The 18,896-nt window shown below is 35.9% G+C and overlaps 1 protein-coding gene across 1 annotated transcript in view; it reads right to left on the minus strand.

The window, feature by feature from the left end:
- Positions 1–2,124, minus strand: part of LOC135222609 (tachykinin-like peptides receptor 86C) — a 182,790-nt gene extending 180,666 nt beyond the window's left edge. The window contains exon 1 of the mRNA XM_064260704.1: positions 1,104–2,124. Within this exon, the coding sequence (XP_064116774.1) occupies positions 1,104–1,629 (526 nt within the window). The 5' untranslated portion in view covers positions 1,630–2,124. The remainder of the gene's footprint in view (positions 1–1,103) is intronic.
- Between the last annotated feature and the right edge of the window lie 16,772 nt (positions 2,125–18,896).

Genomic DNA, 18,896 nt, shown 5'->3' on the forward strand with positions numbered 1-18,896 from the left:
AAATGATTTCACCATATATATATATATATATATAATATATATATATATATATATTATTATAATATATATATATATATATATACATATCTATATCTATATATACAAACTACATACAGATATCAATAACATTACATTACATATCCTTCTGTATTTAGGGTTATTATTTAGAGAACTGTGAAGCTACTTCATGCATCAATGGAATTTCCTGAATAATAATTTTTAGACTATGCAAAATGCAAGCTGGGGATGAATTAAAAATGAAATCTTTATTTGAAATTTAACGAACATGTTTTCAGAAAGGAAAACTAAAGGGTATGGCAAAGGACAAAAGACACACGCCACACATACGCACTCACCCATATATATATACATACACACACACACACACACACACACACACATATATATATATATATATATATATATATATATATATATATATATATATCTATCTATCTATCTATATATATATATATATATATATATATATATATATATATATATATATATATATATATATATATAATTTATGTGCTTAATTTTATATACGCACTTACAAATATCATACACACAAACAAGAGAGAGAGAGAGAAGAGAGAGAGAGAGAGGATATTATCGTAAATACTTATAGGTGTCCAGACTTGAGAAAATCTATTTTGTATATTGCACCAAGAGAACGCGCTCATTAACAATATCAAAAGCAACATAAAAGCGGGCAAAGATTTCTAAAGCTCCACAACCCCTAATTCGTAACACATCCGGTTTCCGTGTGTACAATGCAGTCCACTATCGAATATGTCCTAGAATCAATTCCAGGCTTTCGCATTTATTGAATTTCCTTGAATTGCCATTGAAACTTCCATAGCGAATATTCCCTTTAATACTATCTTTTGTTTTTACTTAACATATTTATCCTCAATTCCCAGCTGTCTCGGTATTTATTTTTTGTAAGCATTACTTACCTTTACATGAGGTATGCCAAGAATGTATGTATGCAGCCTTTCCGGTATATGCGAATGATTAGGAGGGAAAAACAGACAAATGATCAAAGCGTTGATTAACACGAGGTCAACGCCACAGCAGATATGCGGAAGGAATCTTACCATATATAATCCACATGACGAGGATATTACCCCCTACTGCCATAGCCATCATGATGCCAAAGACGAGGGTCCATAGCAATTGCTGCCACCAGTCCAGAAGGTAAGGGCGTGGCGTATTGAGCACAGTGGATAACGCGAAGCATTGATGGACGATGTCACGAATAATCTCATAGGAAACGTGCGTTTCGGGGGACCCCTGAGACGTCCAGAAGGTGAAGATATTAGAGTCATTGCTCCACGAGGAATGACCCGCGCTAGAATGGGAATCTGTCACGTTGTTTGCGGTGGGCGTCTGTGTGTCATACTGCAGGAAATGGAGCCAAAACTCATTGTTGATACTGTAATTCAACCGATCGGCCTCCCCGACAAGACACCCGACGAAGGTAGCATAGCTCTCCGAGTAATTAGCAACCACTGCCGAAGGATCGTAGTTCGATGTCAGCTCTTCCTCGAGGGCCAACAATTGCTCTCCGTCCTCGTCCTCTTCCGGATAGTTCTCCTCAGGCAATCCATTGACGTCTTTCATCTTCTGGCATGCACTTGCTTTTCAGAACTTGAATCTAAATACCGGTGACTCATTGATGAGTTTTCATTTGGAAATACCATGTTGGCTTCACTGTTAATCATTTGCAAGTTTTTTATTCATAGTTGTCTCACGTAACTTCAAAGGAACTCTAATTGGTGTGGTTTTGTATCGCATGATTACATCTATGAACCAAAAATTAATATGATGTAATACACAAGAACTGTAACACCAGTAGGAAACTTTTCAACGAGTAATGCTTCGTCTTATAACTATTATTAAACATTTTTTTTCATTTTATTTAACACAAAATAAGACAACGTTCAGATGTACATTACAAGATAAAATTTCACTTCAAATTCTATAACTTCATGTAATAATCCTTTTCGCGCTTGCGTTAAAAAAGGTAAAAGTTCAGTAAACGTCTTCCTAAGCTGCGAAGTGCAATTCCAGACTACATAGAAAACTCAACGTAGCGAGCCGTGGCACTTCCTACCAGGGCCACAGCCTGGCGAACACTGAACGGCAATTACGAAATACCTCTGGGTTAGAGTGCCTGCGCTCCAGCTGGTGGCTGTTGTTAGCTTACCTGTCCCGGTCTCAGCTGGCGGTGAATAATGAAGTTACGGCAAATACCATTTATTGTATATATGCTCCGAGAGGCTTGCTTTCCTTCGCGGTAATTTTAAATTTCTAAAACTTCAGGAACTTAGCGAAACCGCGAGAAAGGCTTATTATTTACAGTCCGTAGCATGTCCTACTATATTTTTTTCTCTTTTTTTGAATGACCACTGGATCATTCGAGGATAAAATAAACGATGCAAATGTAATCTGAAGATATAAATCATATTCCAGTTATCATGGAAGGAATTCCATGATACTAAAAAAAAAAAAAATAGCCACATGCGACGACAGATGAGCTAATCGGTCACAGATTCTCTTAATAATGAAACTAGTTTAAGTTGATGCATAAGGGCATGTCAAAATTATATAACAAGTTACATGAATATGTAGAAATTAATATAAGATTTCAAACAAACAAATGATTGTTAGGGTTCACAGGTTAGGCTGAAGAAGGAAAGACCTCAAGTGGCGAATTATTCCAAAACAGAGACTATTTTTAATCTTTGGAATTTGAACCGAATACCAAAGTACCACTATAAGGTGTTGTCACGCTAGCGAATTTTCCGTCGGCTTTTGAATTTGCCGTCGACATTTTATGTTTTGATGAAGACTTTCTGGTGTCGTCGTCACGATTTTTGAAAACGCTAGCGATCGAATTCAACCCACCGCTACCGACGACTTACCTAGCGCGCATTTCAAGTCATCCAAAGGGAGATGGAGAGCTTGGTACAGCGAACAAGGTTATCAGAACAGTTTTTGGTCGAAGATAGGAGGGAGAGACGATATTTATGTGACCGTTTTTGTATTTGTCTTTTTCAATATGAGGTGTCGTCAGGTTCAACAGACGAATGAACTGTTCTTTGGTCTGGCTACTCACGTTCCTCATGGTTAATTTGTCTTCTATGCTCAGTTCTTTTACTAGTCTACAATAAACGCTTTCTTTTTCACGTCGTTTTAACCAAGACCAAAGCCAAAGACTTTTTTATTCTTATTTTTTTTTTCTATGTAACATCCTTAAACACAGAATAGCACGACCCAATATTACAGATGGTTGACGACAACCATGGTGCGAAGAACGTGCGTGACAAGCACAGTACAGAATGACGTCAACTTTTGAAAAAGTTGACGGAAATATTGCTAGTGTTCAGCGCCTTTAATGACATATTTATGTGATTTTCGTGCAATGGATACCTTCTGTATTGATAGAAACTCATTTCACCGTTGAAGTTTAATATGCTCGTTTATCCTAGCACTGGATCATCTGAGAAAATCTTGAATGTTGGATTTAAGACTAAAATACTACGATAAATTTTTCGTATATTTGGAAGGTGGTTTTACAGGAAAAGATATGTAGCTCTTTTAGAAGAAGCATTAGGGCATCTAATGAGGGACACAATAATAATTAGAAGGCCGTTGCAAAAGATGATATTGATTTAATGAGAAAGCGACGCAAACTTTGCCAGGCTGAATGAGAAGAAAGTCAAAGAAAAAAAAATTAACACGGGTAAAATTACAAATACAATAAGATGTACTAAAAATATAAAACTAATATTAGGTTAGGATGAAATATCCCAAAATGATAATTCTATTAAGACAAAGAGCCCGTTTAACGATACCATCAAACATTCTTTCCGACTGCCTCAGGAAGTAAAGTATAATGTTTATACTACTAGTTATCTAACTTTGATGCAATAGTGCCAGATTCTGTATATAGAACTTATTCAGCTGTAACGTCTATGTCCAGACTTTCAGGTGTCTAGCCATGTTTGCTATATTTTTGGATATGCGGGCTGAAGGCCAGATTCCTAGATTCAAAACAGCTGTTTTTCTTGTTCCTATAGCTTTAAGGAGTCATTTGCAATTTCTCTTAGTAACCAGTTTGTTAAAGGCATATATTCGATGTGGCTATATTGAATATAGAGAGCTGTAGACGATGTGTTCAGATTTCCAGGCGTCTAGCTACATTTACTAGATTCCCAGATATGCAAAGCATAGCTCACTGCTGGCTAGGTGCCTGGTTTCAAAACAGTGATTCTCCCCAGTCGTATGCCTTTCAAGAATCATTTGATAGTTTACTTGGTTGATAACTACTTTTTTCAAGGCACATTATGATTTGGACTTTATATAATAAAGCTTGTTGTAGATTGCAAGTCCATAATTCCACTGTCTATCCATATTTGCTAGAAACCAGGATATGCAAAACATATAGCTAACCACAGGCTGGAAGCCTGAATCCTAAACAATTACCTTCCCTTGTCCCAGGGCTTTAAAGAGCCATCTTCTAGTTTGCTTTCTTAATAATCAATTTATTTGAGAATACTTTAGTTTTGGGTCCACAGAATATACCCAATTTTCAGCTACATTGCCAGATTGCCAGGCGCCTCACCATGTTTGTTAGATTCCCAGATATGCAGAACATAACTAGCTAAAGGCTAGAAATCTTAAAAAAAAAAAAAAAAAAAAAAAAAAAAAAAAAAACAGTCACACTTCCTGGTCCTATGAACCTTTTGCTATTTTGATTTCATAGCAACCAACAAAGTGGTATATTTTGGTTTTGTTTCAAATCCAATAAGCCATCATGAATATACAAATAGTTTTTAGGAACCATTACCAGCCATCAACATAGCTTGATCAATATGATGACAATGTAGAACCTTAGCTTCCCGGTGGATGATTCAGCTCATCTCTGGATACATGACAGTAGAAGAGAAACGTGAAATTGGCAAAATCATCGACAATAGACTATATAATGAATAGAAACACTCATGATCTTACAAATAGCTTTGTCCTATGTCACATGCGATAAACAGCACACATTGACAAGATTACACTTGCTGATATCTGTCATAAATGGATAGGACTGACGGGAAATGAAGAGTTGCAAGCAAATAATACAACAGTTGAGCAACATTTTCCTGAGGTATTAATTTCTCGACAAAAGAAGAATTGTTATGGTATCAAGGAAACTCAGTCTCTGTTATAGAACGTTTCTCTGGGTATTTGTCGTATTTAAAGTTGAGTGATAGTTTGTTAGTGAACTTTAGTGTAATTGGTACCGTGCACTCCTGGATGTATATATGATAGTCCGTAACTATATGTATATAAGCTAATATTAGGAACCCTCTGAAAATATTTTCAGCAGTTTGGACATGAGCAGTAATGAGGATGCTAAAGCTGTTTCGTTTGGCAACAGTCTTCCCCACCTGCTTCAATTTTTTTCTTCTCTGCTTCGGTATTATTTAAGCAAGAGGATTACCAGTAAGTCATTACCTTTTTAATCTTTTTATGGTGATGGATGTATAAATTAACAAATCAAGAAGGCAGCTAATGGCTGCTACACCGCAGCTGAAGTGAATGGGGCCAAACGAACACTTTGGAGTCACTTTAAAGACAGTATAGATTTTAACTACCAAACGAGAATATCAGCTGATAAGATAACTGCATGTGATGCAAATCCTGACGAAATACTCCATGCTCTTAGATGCCTTGTTTTGATCCCGAAGAGCTGAACATTACCTATCAATTTAGAAAAAGTTAACAATAAAGAAAAGACTCCAATAACATGATGATTCGTTAACTAATCAAACAGTGGACCTGCTATTCTGCCAAGATAGTCTAGACTCTAGAAGTTCTCAAAGGGAAATTCGAAATTTCGGAACTGAATCTTTTAATAAAAAAACGTACTTGAAAGCCACCTTACAACTGCCCAATTTGAGATCACAAAAGGGGAAGGACAAACATCGTCACATATTTTGGTTAACAGAAAAGAATCTATTCATCATATTAATAGATGTTTAAGTGAAAATGATTTACATTGGCCCTAAAAATATCATCTTGTCAAGACCATCTGTCTTCGAGTAATGCACATGGACGGACATCAAATTTGAATAACGAGGAACTATTTTATCCTGATATTGAAATGTCTTTGTTTAATTCTAGAGTTTTCACTAAATCCAGAAAGTCTGTAAGTAAGGAGAGACCTGTAGATCAAAATGTATTTAACAAACAAATGAACGTTTATTGGCACTTGGGGGAGTTCCTGACTCCTACGAGGTGTGTTATTAGGGCAATCAATTGGAATTGGTGCTAGATAACGATTACTAGCCGAAAGGAATAAAAGTAAAAAAAAAGTATGTATCCAGGGGACATGATAACTGTAATGTAGGATAACAATATACTTCTTTCTATATATTTAGATATATAGAAACGTTATTCTCATAAGTGACTATAGTGGGATCTTAAAGTTGAGCCACTAGAAACGTCTTCTAGGAGATTTTGTGCTGTAAAAGAGATTGGTGGTATTACCAATTTACTTCTGATAGATGTATATGTGCCACAGAGCGATGATGATGATGAAGTTTAAGTGTTCTCTAAAACGCATGAAATTTGTAACACTGTTAGTAACGAGTTGAACATTTCAAATTCAAAACTTTATTCATATGAATACAATGAGTAAATATATAAAAAAAAATTATAAGAATATAAATATTGGTAAAATAACTTATCCCTTGGGTCTATGGCCTGAAAAGAAATCAGCTAATACACAAATAACATAAAACCTCTTACACGTGTACAAAATTTAGAATACATGAGGTAACTTTTCTCTTATTGTTAATAACTTTTTCGATTCCTCTCTCGAGGCCATTAATCTGCATAACTTCCTTTTAACTTCATATTTGCTCATACAGAAAGGATGATTATTACTTACACCCACAGCATTTGACACAAAAGGAAGATTTTTATACAATTTAGATTCTTTGTTACATAAGGATAATCATAGAAATAGAGTAGATGAATTACTGAAAATCATTAACATTCAGTTTCAGGCAATTCAGTGAACGATATTTTTTAGCTTCATGTTTGATAGAATTGAAATCATGGAGTTATCAACTCTATCTTGTTTCCCGAGTTCTAAAAGAAATGCAACAACAATGTCAGTATTGATAATGATGATAGAGATAGATATGATAATAATAACAGGAGCGGTGGTTGAAATTATAACGTTATGGCTAATAGTAGAAAACGTACAAGTCTTTTAGTGTGGTGGAATATGGAAGACTGTGCGTGCCGAGTGAATGGGTGTTTTGCTGAGTTTAGGAGGCAACCCAGGTTCAACTACCGTAGAACAATTAAAACAACAAAAAAGAATCAAAATAAAATTAATAGAGAAAGCTAGCGATAAATTTGATGATTTGGAACTGGCGTTGTTTTTTGCACTGAAGTTAGTTCTGTTCACTCCAATCCAAATTTATGCTCAAGTATAATTGATGGGAAAACAGGTAGGGAAGCTTGTGACACATTCAAAGAAAAATACGTCATTATTATACAGCCAACGCATTGCCCCAGTTTTGTTGCTTATGCAAGGTAGTATACCCAAAGACTTCCAGGAGTGTCCAGGTAATAATAATTGACGCTTTCAAACTACCACTCGCCAATGGTGGATGCTCTTTTTATTCATCACATGGATACCTTTATAAACTGCATTACTACGGTTGGAGTTGGATGCTTTATTGGGAGACGCAAATTCCCGAGATGCATACTAGTACTGCACCAACTCTGGTTTTTTTTTGCCATGCCTTGGGTTAGGTTAGGTTAGGTTACGTTGGTTTAGGTAAGGTTATATGTGGCAGGTGAAGTCGGAGTAACTGAATGTTGGAAATATAATGAAATTATATTCAAGAAGATTCTATGGTTAGTTTTTAAGATAAAGCGTCCGCTTTTTCAGGGAAAGCTCGGTACTTCGTTACAATCTGGAAATAGGCCGGACGGGCAGCTGCACGATTTAGGCTACTTCTTTGCATAACATCATCGACACCCTCTCACTCAAAGGAACCCTTGTCTATTTACCTTTTTTTTTTTACTCATTATCCATTTCTAATCAAATAATTTGTTCTTGTTGATGATTCTCTCTCTCTCTCTCTCTCTCTCTCTCTCTCTCTCTCTCTCTCTCTCTCTCTCTCTATAAAAATTGTAGATATTGTTTGTATGAAATCACTCTTCAGCAATGTAACATTGTTAGAGGAAACATGAAGCAGCAAAATAATTTAAGTTCTTTACTTATCTAGAAGTATAGTAAATAAGATATAATTCCCAGTTTCATAAAAAGTTCTCAATCTATTTACAATTCTTTTTATTTTACAGTTTTCATATATAAATAGAATATAATTTCCAGGTTCATAAATATGTTCTCAATCTATTTACAGTTTCTTTTTAACAATTTTCCTATATTTCCGATTTATACTTCTGCAATCTCTTAATTTTGTTTTGTTGAAATCACATTTGCTGTTTAAATGTCTAATTCTAAAAAAATAGAGATAATTTTGCAAAGAAATATAAGACATCATATGGTAAGGCCGCTAGAGCAAGTTTCATCTCGTCAGCAAGAGTTCTTATGCAATGATTTCCTTCTTGCAATTTGTCGCTGTGGAGAGCTAAAAAGATTTCACTCATCATACTTCATTGTGAAAAGAAAGTATCTAAGGGTAAAAGAAGCCCAACTCTCTTCATTACATCTATCCAACATTTATCATTCGTTACAACACCGGAACTTTGTTTCTCTAATTCAGGAAATTTCAATGTAATTTGTTAACTATATAACCTCCTATATAGTGTAGGTGCCAAAGCCCGAACCTTGTTGCAAGATCTGCCCAATGTTTTTTGACTGGCTTCCCTTATTTAGAGGGTGCTGATTTAAGATCTGAATGATGCCACATTGGCACCCTTGAGGCGTTTGCGATATTCAAGATGGCCGCTAATATGGATGCCGCAATATGTAAATATTAGTCCTATGATCTTTACTTTAATTAAGTTATTATTACTGGAGGTATATTTTGCTAAGATTAACAAAGAAACGAATAAATTGTGCCAGAATGTTTATATTCATTATGAAATATCTCATTTTATCATTATAATTGCTTCAAAATGACCAATAATAGGTTTTTCACGTTATTAATTAACTTTTAACAATAAATATCTCAAAGACAATTAATTTCGGGCAAAATTCAAATAATACTTAAACCCAGGAAGATGAATCATAATTACCAGACATTTGAGCATGTAATGAAAATAAAAAGCAATGAAAAAAAAATTATTATTATTCAACTACGTTATTACTGTACTATTTTCAATAAATGACGCAAAATATGCTCTGAAATGCTGTATTATCTTTTGCTTTGAAAAAGTTTGATATGTGCAATATGCAGGAGGATATACTAGTCTTCAGTTTCCTCTATATTCTCTTCATTGATGTCACTTTCTCCGTCATCACTCATGTCACGTCTTGTCTAAAGATTATACAGTTCCCACATGTACCACAAGCACAGAAGATTGTACAAGATAGCTGACTACTCATGCAACCACACCTCCAAGATTTGCATGACTCATTTACCAGAGCATCCACATCGAATCATCTGACGAATCTCTTCTGGAGCTGATTTGGTACTTGGAGGAGTTGTTACAGAGGAAAGGAACCTTGAATGTTCCTCTTTTTGCCAGCCATATAATGGTTTAGAGGATCTGGCTCCTTCACATGTTTCCATATACACACTTGAAGGTGAGCAAACTTCATATTTTCTATGAATGCCTCAGTGTTTGGTGGCAAGGACTTCAGTGCTGGCATAATAGTGACCTTTCTATTACCTGTTTTTGCCAACCACACCTGATAACGAACCTCTGACAAAGTGTTTTCATGGCAGCCATAGCACACGACAATAAATTTTCTGGCTTCATGGACAATATCACCAAAGTCACTTTGTTCATCTCCTAATTATCTCAGTATATACCCTTTTCTCAGGATCTTGATAGCTGTAGTCTTTCCAATGCCCCACATGTAAGCTGTTGTGTCGCATCCAGTGAGTGAATGGGCTGCTACCAAATCATCAATTTGGTAGCACTGTGTCAGAAATGCTACAGACTAATCTCTTGGTACTTGTCCTCTCCATCACAACAGGAATGTTAATGTTGTGTACTATGGTAATGGTGTGCAAGAAGGTGGAACATATCAGTGTCATCACAGATAACTTTGATTGAACATCCCCTTCTCTTGCAAGATGAATCATCTGTTGTACAATGATAACATCTGCCTCTTCATGTGCAGTTTTGAGGTCACATCTTATCAAGCAAGTTCCTTGTTCAACCTGAACTGGAACTGGGTTACCTCCTGTAAGGACTAGCTTGTGTTTGTAAGCTTCATGAGATGACGGTAAAGATGATATCTTTGATAACAATTGCTGGCAAATAAGTTCAATCAATCGCTTCTTGTTGCATGTGACATTGAGGATAACACTCTGTTTAGTAGGGGAATATCTAGCCTCAGTTGGTACTGTCTGGTAACGCCTCCTGCGCATCTACTCTTGTTTCATCTTTGATACTGTAATTATAGTACCAGTCAAAAAGTAAATACACGCCATTCTCACTGAGCTTGCGCATGATGTAGTCAACAAAGCTCTCAATATAGCCATGGATGGTCCCTTTAGATGGCCAATGAACTACCCACAGTATTGCACATCCATCAATGATTAGCACTTCTTGAATTAGTTGATCCTTGTAGTTTGAACAAGAAGAGTGCTCATCCTGTTGATTCCTCTTTCATACTGATTTGTCTTTGTTATTCACATAAGGCTACTGTCATCAAATATTGATGTTGGCACTGTGGCAAGTTCATGACTAAATACATTCTTCAAATCAATGTCCCTTGTTGCCAAAATACCCATTACTCTGGAGTATATCAGAGCAGTGTCAAATGTGGATGCTGGACCAATAGTAACGTTCTTCCTAGTGTCAGACAGTGTTTTAACTCTGTTTCGAATCGGATTATGGAACTCTGCTGGCCATGATTCATGAAATTCTACCATCTCTTCATTTCCGATGGCAACTGCTTCATCAACATTCACTTGGCCATATTTCACAACCCTAGAAGCTACGTCGACAAAGCCATCTTGATGTTCATCTGGACTCAAAGGATCAATGAAAGATGACAGCTTCTCACGGATTTTATTTCGGTCAGTTTCATCAGCATGTCTGCAAGTATCCGACTCTTCCTTGTGTGAAATAACATGTACCTGATTATAGTTTTCTTTCATTTCAACAAGATCTTTAACAAGCTTGCTGCAGTTGTTAAACTAAGTCCCCATCTCTTCATGGCAGCTGGTTTAAGAGTAATGCTCATATCAGACCACATCCCGTTCCAGATGCCTGCTTGATGCCGCATTACATGTTCTCCTTTCATGATAGAATTAAGGGCCTCCCTTGGCAGTTTGTTCATGGATTCCAAGCAGTATAAGCCATACCTGCCATAGTCAATGTAACCAGCAGCAAAGAAATATGGCAACATAATTTTCACTGCCATCAGATGAAAGAGTCATTCTGCCAAATATAGATATCATATAGCATATGATCAATATTTCTTATTATATTCTAAATAAATAAACAAAATATAGAATTTCATTAAGAATAATTGAGTATAATTATGATAAACCAGTTATTATCGACTGATCAGAGCATGAAAATTTATCCTTGTAACATGATCCTACCAAGTTTTCTTTTGAAATGACAGTTTAATCAGAATATTGCCAGTAAAAGAAAAATTACTAAATACGATGGCCATATTGGCGGCCATCTTGAATATCTCAAAACCCTCAAGGATGCCAGAGTGGCATCACTCAGATTTGAATTTAGCACCATCAAAATAGGAGAAATCAGTCAAAAAACATTGGGCAGACCACAAAACAAGGTCATGCAAAATATCTTAGTTTAGCACCTGGACTAATATACCTCAAAGATTCTTCCTCGGTTACAGACTGAGTGTACTTGCAGGTGTTTCTTTCGCTTTGCTTATTTCAGTTACTTCAATAATCTCGTCACCTTCCTCCATCTATGATTAAATGCAATAATTATTAAAATGGAACTAGTGAGACCAATTTTTCAAATAATTTCTCTTTCTTTGTCTGCAGTTTCCCCTGCGTAGACGAACTCTTAAACACTACTGTATTAGAGAGGCAGTCTTCATTTTCATCGCATTTAGTACTATTACATTTTTCACTTATCAGGGCCTGCTCATCTGCCTATTACAAGGAAATAAATGCTCCAGGCTATTCTGATTAAGCCTCCTTGTTAGAATATAATCTACTTCATCAGACGTCTTAAGCGCTTCAAACAGGCATATAAGAGAATAGCAAGACAACGATCTCATTGTGGAATTGATAAGGATGTTTCTTTTCTGGTAATCCATTCACACTGCTGCGGAAACCTTTTATTACTCTCATTGTTGACATGATATCAATCATCTTGATCACTAAAAGCACATCGAGTAGTTTTGTCGTCTTTCATAGATGAAATATTCATAATATCAAACCATTCATTCACTAGCGATATGAATTGAAATGTTGCTTTCCATTCATCATTATTCCTGAAAAGACCCTTTTCACCTAAAGAATTAGAGCATTACTTCATTCTTGACAGCAACTGTGCAGCATATTCAACACGCTGCTGTTCTGAACCCTAAACGTGAATTTGACTTATTTTGTAAGCCAGGCCATACTCTGTTTTAGATTACATCATCATTTCTCTTCACGGAGGATCTGAAATTCTTTCCCCGTTTGACATGAATCCAGAATCTAGAAGGTTATTCCCGACTAATTTGAGTAAATGAGGAGCATCTGCTAAAAGAAATATTTGTCTGCACATTGATTCTAGATAGCCGTTTTTTTACATAAAGGGTCAATCCTAATTTTTTCCACAACCTAAGATTGCAGGTTCCTAAATCATTTACTATTGCCAGCACTGGATACCCTGCACATTCCATTTCCTTTATCAAATCAATTATTTTTTCATGCATATTTGATTCGTCAAAATCAATATATGGGTTGTTTCTATCTACCTAGTAGCCCCATTAGCATTAGCAATTGCACTCTCATGTGTGCTTATATCAACTGTCAGTGCTCTTGTCATAAGAGAACTAATCACAGTATTTTCAAGATTCATTTGATCAGCTCGTCGACACGCTTCTTTCCATCGCTCTCGATAATTATCGGCTCATGGAAAACTGAAATACTTGATGCTTAAAAACCTTTTGTTTTCATTCTTGTATTAGAACTTCCGAAAACTCAACAGTTGTTGGGCATATTCGTAGGAAAAGCAACTGAAAAATGAAAAGAAACACTATCCCTGGACAAATATAGGATGAGGCATCCGTGACTATTGTTTACTGAATTAGTGTATGGATCCATGCATTGATAATGGTTTCACTGACGCAACTGACCGCGACCTTTAAATTTTAATCTGCGACCCGGCCGAATTCTCTCTTTAGAATTTGGATGCAAAATCAAATCTATCTATAATGGGCATTATGTCTGTCCATCCGTCTGTCATTCAATCACAGACAAACGGCTGGTCTGATGGGCATGAAACTTGGCAGGGTTACAGTAGGGACCCCTAAGATGGTTTATAATGTGGTTTCAAGCAACAAAAGGCACCAAAGGCGCCGGAGGGGGCGGGGCGCCTTCCCCAGAACGGGGCTGGTTCAGCCCGTAGACTTAATAACGCTATCATATGAATCTAATGTTCGGTATACAAAGTAAATAATATGACTTTCGAATTTCGGTATATGTACAAATTTATGCAATATGAAGACAGCTGGCGAGAGAGATCTGGACAGAGCTTGGAGGGCGTGCTCTCGCAGGCTCTTAGTTGTACACAAAAAGATATATCGTAATTTAATCCTGACATTAACGTCAACTTTGACCCCATCCTTTTTAAGACCTGATGGAGGACTTTCCCTAGGCAAAATGCCTTGTCAGCCTCCAGGAAACATGCGTTTTCCAACTCCGGATCTGTACACTCAAAGCCAAAGAACAGACATGGAGTGAAGAAAGCATCCAAGAATGTACTCTGCCACAGAAATTTAGGATAAGAAATGAACCGTATCTGCAGACTGTTTACCTTTACTGCCTTTTGTAAATGTAAGCTTGTAATAACATTATAATTACCATTTTTAAACTTACATTTCTTAACAATTTTGTATGGCAGTTGGTACTAAGCTATGTAGCGTTATATTACCACTTTTTGATTTTTTTTTTTCAACTAAGCATCATTTAGGAACTGATTTGGTTTAAACAGTTTTATCTGGGTTACAGCTACTCATGTCTAGGATATAACTTATTTCATCCAGATAAGAAAGAAACCCTGGTTTGGGTATAAAGCCTATATGTTCAGATTTGTGGGGGTTTAGCTACATTTGCTAGATTCTCGGGTAAGCAAAACAACAATCTGCAAGCTAGAAGGCTGGATCCAAAATGGTTGCCTTGCCCTGCCCTGTGGCTACTTTTCTCTCTTGGTAACCATTTTGCTCAAGGCATGTTTTGGTTTTCGGCATATACAAAACATCCAGCTATACCCCCGTGTCTAGATTATTGGGTCGTGTTTGCAAGATTCCTGGATATGCAGAACAGCCAACCGCAAGCTAGATACTTGATCCAAAACAGTTCTCTATGGCTTTAATGTCATCTACTGTTATGTTTTCTTAGTTAACAATTTCAAGGCATATTTTGGTTACACTCCAAAGCTGTAATGAATTGTTGCCTATGCCATTGTTACAAATATATCTATTTTTCTAAATTAGTTTGTCATGGGACGTTTTCTTTTGTATGTGTTAGCATTCACCCATTTTCTGTTTACATTATAAAATTAGTCAGGTTCAGGAAATTTAAAGCCAAGCTGTGATGCCATGACATGTACATTATAAGAAGATATAGTGTGTTTTTTTGATGACTGATATTGTTTAGGTCCTGCAAATACGATGAATGTAAGAAATAAAACAATCATAAATGGAACGGGATTTTGATCTATATCTCTTTGGATTTTATGTCCCTAAACGCACGATAAATGGGTTCATATCAGAGCTCTATTCCCTTACCACTAGGTATAAGGTAGCAAACTCACATATAGCAAATATTGAGCTTTATAGTTTAACCCGACCAGAGAATAAACTCTTACTTCTCAGACAACCCACTCTGTATTGGTCATGTAGGTGTAATTCATTTGGTAATATTTCAAGATTTTAATCACTTACACCCTTATATGAGCTTGATAACGTTCCTGGGTGTAGGTTAAATTGAAGAGAATATGCATAGACATTTTGTTTTGCTACTTGTCGCTACGATCCTCTTAATATATTGCATACTAAACCTCTCATTGTTCGTTTTCCACCCAGTGACAGTTGGGCATAAGAGAATATTGCCTGTTTTAAGGACTCCCATATCATCCACCCTGGAATGCAGCCGTAATCCCCCACATCTGATACATTTATCTTTGTTTGGGTTTGTGAGAGAGGGAAGTGACAAAGGATGTTTGAACTTACTTTTAGTCATTTCCTTGAGAGTTGCCAAACTCTCTTGTTTCACCCTTTCCAACTACTAGCGACAATGACACAAAAGATAAGTTCTGGTACTTCAGTTTTGTTCATCCAAACTATAACCTAGGTGAGCGTTCTCCTAGTTGAATTCAAGAAATCGGGATAAGGAGCACGGCCATTATACACCTATTCCAGAGAAAATCCCGAATTTTGGTTAGCAGTCATACTGTTTGAGAAAAAAATCCAGTGCCTTGAAATAGCCACAAGAACTAATGCGTTTCCAATAAATAAAAATGAATATTGAGAAAATAGATTACGGTTAAACTCTTAGCCAACATCACTATTACCCTCTAACTTTAACGAACAGGAAAAATGATGTTAACCATTGTGTTACTTTATTTCGGAAACTTTACTCGTGGTTACTATCCAGAGGCCATGATGCGAAATCCCACAAAAGATTTTGTGCAACCACGCCGTATTAGTCAACCTTGAAAGCCCCAGTAAATCACCTGGCAATTCTAAACAGCTTTTGTTTTCAGTGGAATAAGAGTATTCATATTGTATCAAATTTTGTAGATTTACTAAAATACAATGAGTACCTATGGCAAACTACAGCATCCTCGCTTCGGAAATGCTTCTCATAAGCTTTAACCAATTCCTAACAGACATTTTGAACTGTTATATAAGTTCCAGAAGGTCCCCTTTAATAAGGCAACGCAGAGAGCTTTTAACAACTTCAAAAGCTAGATTTAAGTATTTTAGCCTTTGTCTTAGGGCCAGTAAACAAGCCACTATCATCTGTTAATAATGATGGAATGGAAGATGAGACTGACCCAAAGATAGATTATGCCAAGTTCTATTCGCTGCAAGGTAAGACTCAACAAAAATGGTGTCATTTTCATTTGAACGATTTCGTCTCTATGTGTTGAATTTGCTCTGTTTGTCATGGTAAGGTTATCTACAAGTATTGTCAAACCGGCTGGTCATTTGTCCTGAATTTGATGACCTTTCTATGGACATCCCCTATTAAAATAGCCTTCGGCATTTCATTTAACTTCTTCTTGGGATATGAATCTGAAATACAATCTGAAATACAATGTGATCCTTCCTAACAGGCTGTAGACTTCGCCCAGAACTTTTTGCCAATGGCATTATTTGGAATATACTGAGTGACATATGTCCATCTCGATGGTGCAATGATCAGAATTTCCCAAGACTTGACACTAGCTGGAGCATTTGAGAATATAAGGTCTAATCTATTACCAGGAATATGTGAGGGCTCCTCAATCAGCCATGTTGATCTGTGGAATTCGAATCTAGCAACTCGCTGTGCTTTGCATTACAGTCTCCTCACATATTGAACGAAGCTTTTGAATCCCATATCTGAACCATACTAATCCTTTTCAAGAGACAGTCATGTATAGAATCGTTGATATTTGGCAGAATTATTAAATATTATAGAAATTACTAAAATCTTAAAACAAAGAACTGCAGTTTTTCTGACGATAAATATATCATCTGGATTTAGTGTATACAGCTATACCTTGTGCATGTGAGATGTTACGGTGATAAAAAAAGTTAGGGCCATCAAACCATGGATTAAAAACTCAACCTTTGGCTTGTTACTACTTACAAATCGTAGTTATGGGCACAACTCTGGAGATCAAGAAAACTCTACCTAAAGCCCCGAATATTTGAGTAAAGTGCTCTGCAATTTTTCTACGGTATTGAGTAACACGCCCAGGGTTCAGCTCAAAGTCTAATGAAAACATTAAAATCACCAACATAAAATCAGTACTAAAACATAAATATTCATAACAACAGTAACATTGTAAAATGAACAGAACACTAGCAATAATACAATCAGCAACAAAAGTATTTACATTATTTTAAAAAAATCCATTGAAAGTACAAATAAACCTAACCATATGTCATCAAAAAACTCCCTAGAAACAACTGGTTGACTAGGTGGGGCCAGCACATCTTGTAGGGAAAATAAGAAACCCCTTAGGTTAGCCACAACAAGTGGGAGAGCACAGGCAGGATGGATTTAGAAATTATAAAAAGCTCGGAAGGAAAAGATTAGATAAAGATGATAATCCACAAAGGAATTTTTATCTTCTCATCAGCCTAACTACCAAACTTCAAAAAAATGGGAAAGTGGAAAAAGGAGGAAAAATGATTGATTGCGCCCTCAAGCAAGGGAACTCAAATCCAAGACAATGGAAGGGCATGTACAATGGCTACGGCAGAGTCCACGGTTGGATGAACATATACATACACATACACACACACACGCGCGCACACACACACACACACACACACATATATATATATATATATAATATATATATATATATATATATATATATATATATATTATATATATATATATATATATATATATATATATATATATATATATATATATATAGTCATTGAATGTTTAAGGCAAATGACAGGTGTAGTGTATTATCTGAATAATGCTGAAAAGGTTAACTTTGATAACTGAATTCAAATGACATTTCATTCAACTTATTTAATGACGCGCAACTTTTCTCTTCATTTCTTTTTCGTCCGTTTGATTTCAAACAGAAACAACGACCAAATAAAACATAATGGTCTAGACCTTTCTGACTGAAATTACTCCATGCAAATGAAGAGATCATTAAAACTAGACAACAGATGTAAAATGAATCATGAGAGGACAAAAAGGTGAATATACTGTATATAAAAATAATTATAAAATGAAAATAAAGAGGAAAAATAAAATGATATGCAACTTTACAGTCGTATTCCTTCATCTCATGTTGCATTGTTCAGAAATAATCGGATTCTTTTGTTTCGTTTGGATTAGTATTCGTTGATTAAGGGGAACTCTTCATCTTTAGCAAAAAACGAAGAATGAATGGATGTTGTCTTTCGTTTTCATAATTGCTTCTATTGTTTCTATTGCAAAGAGGAATCAATAAAAGGGGAAATAATGGCATCTTGCAGTTGTTTTATCTGTTTTTGTGCCAGGGAAACCGTATCATATTTAAAATCTGGACAATATAAGAAAGTTAGAAAATCTCCTGTAAATGAATGCCAAAATCTTGAATGTTTGCCTAAATAAAAATAATCTATTGGTATCGTTTGTTTTTATACAAACACGCTGCTTTTCTTGAAGCATAAATCTATTTTTGGGGGAGGGGATGTGCAGTTGCACTTTTGCGGAAGTAGGATGGCAGCATTTATGTCAGGCCATATCCGGTAAGGGGAGTTAGATTTATACATAAACTTTTACATTATCTGCATA

The sequence above is a fragment of the Macrobrachium nipponense genome, chromosome 8 (genome assembly GCF_015104395.2).
Source record: "Macrobrachium nipponense isolate FS-2020 chromosome 8, ASM1510439v2, whole genome shotgun sequence".
NCBI classification, from domain to species: domain Eukaryota; kingdom Metazoa; phylum Arthropoda; class Malacostraca; order Decapoda; family Palaemonidae; genus Macrobrachium; species Macrobrachium nipponense.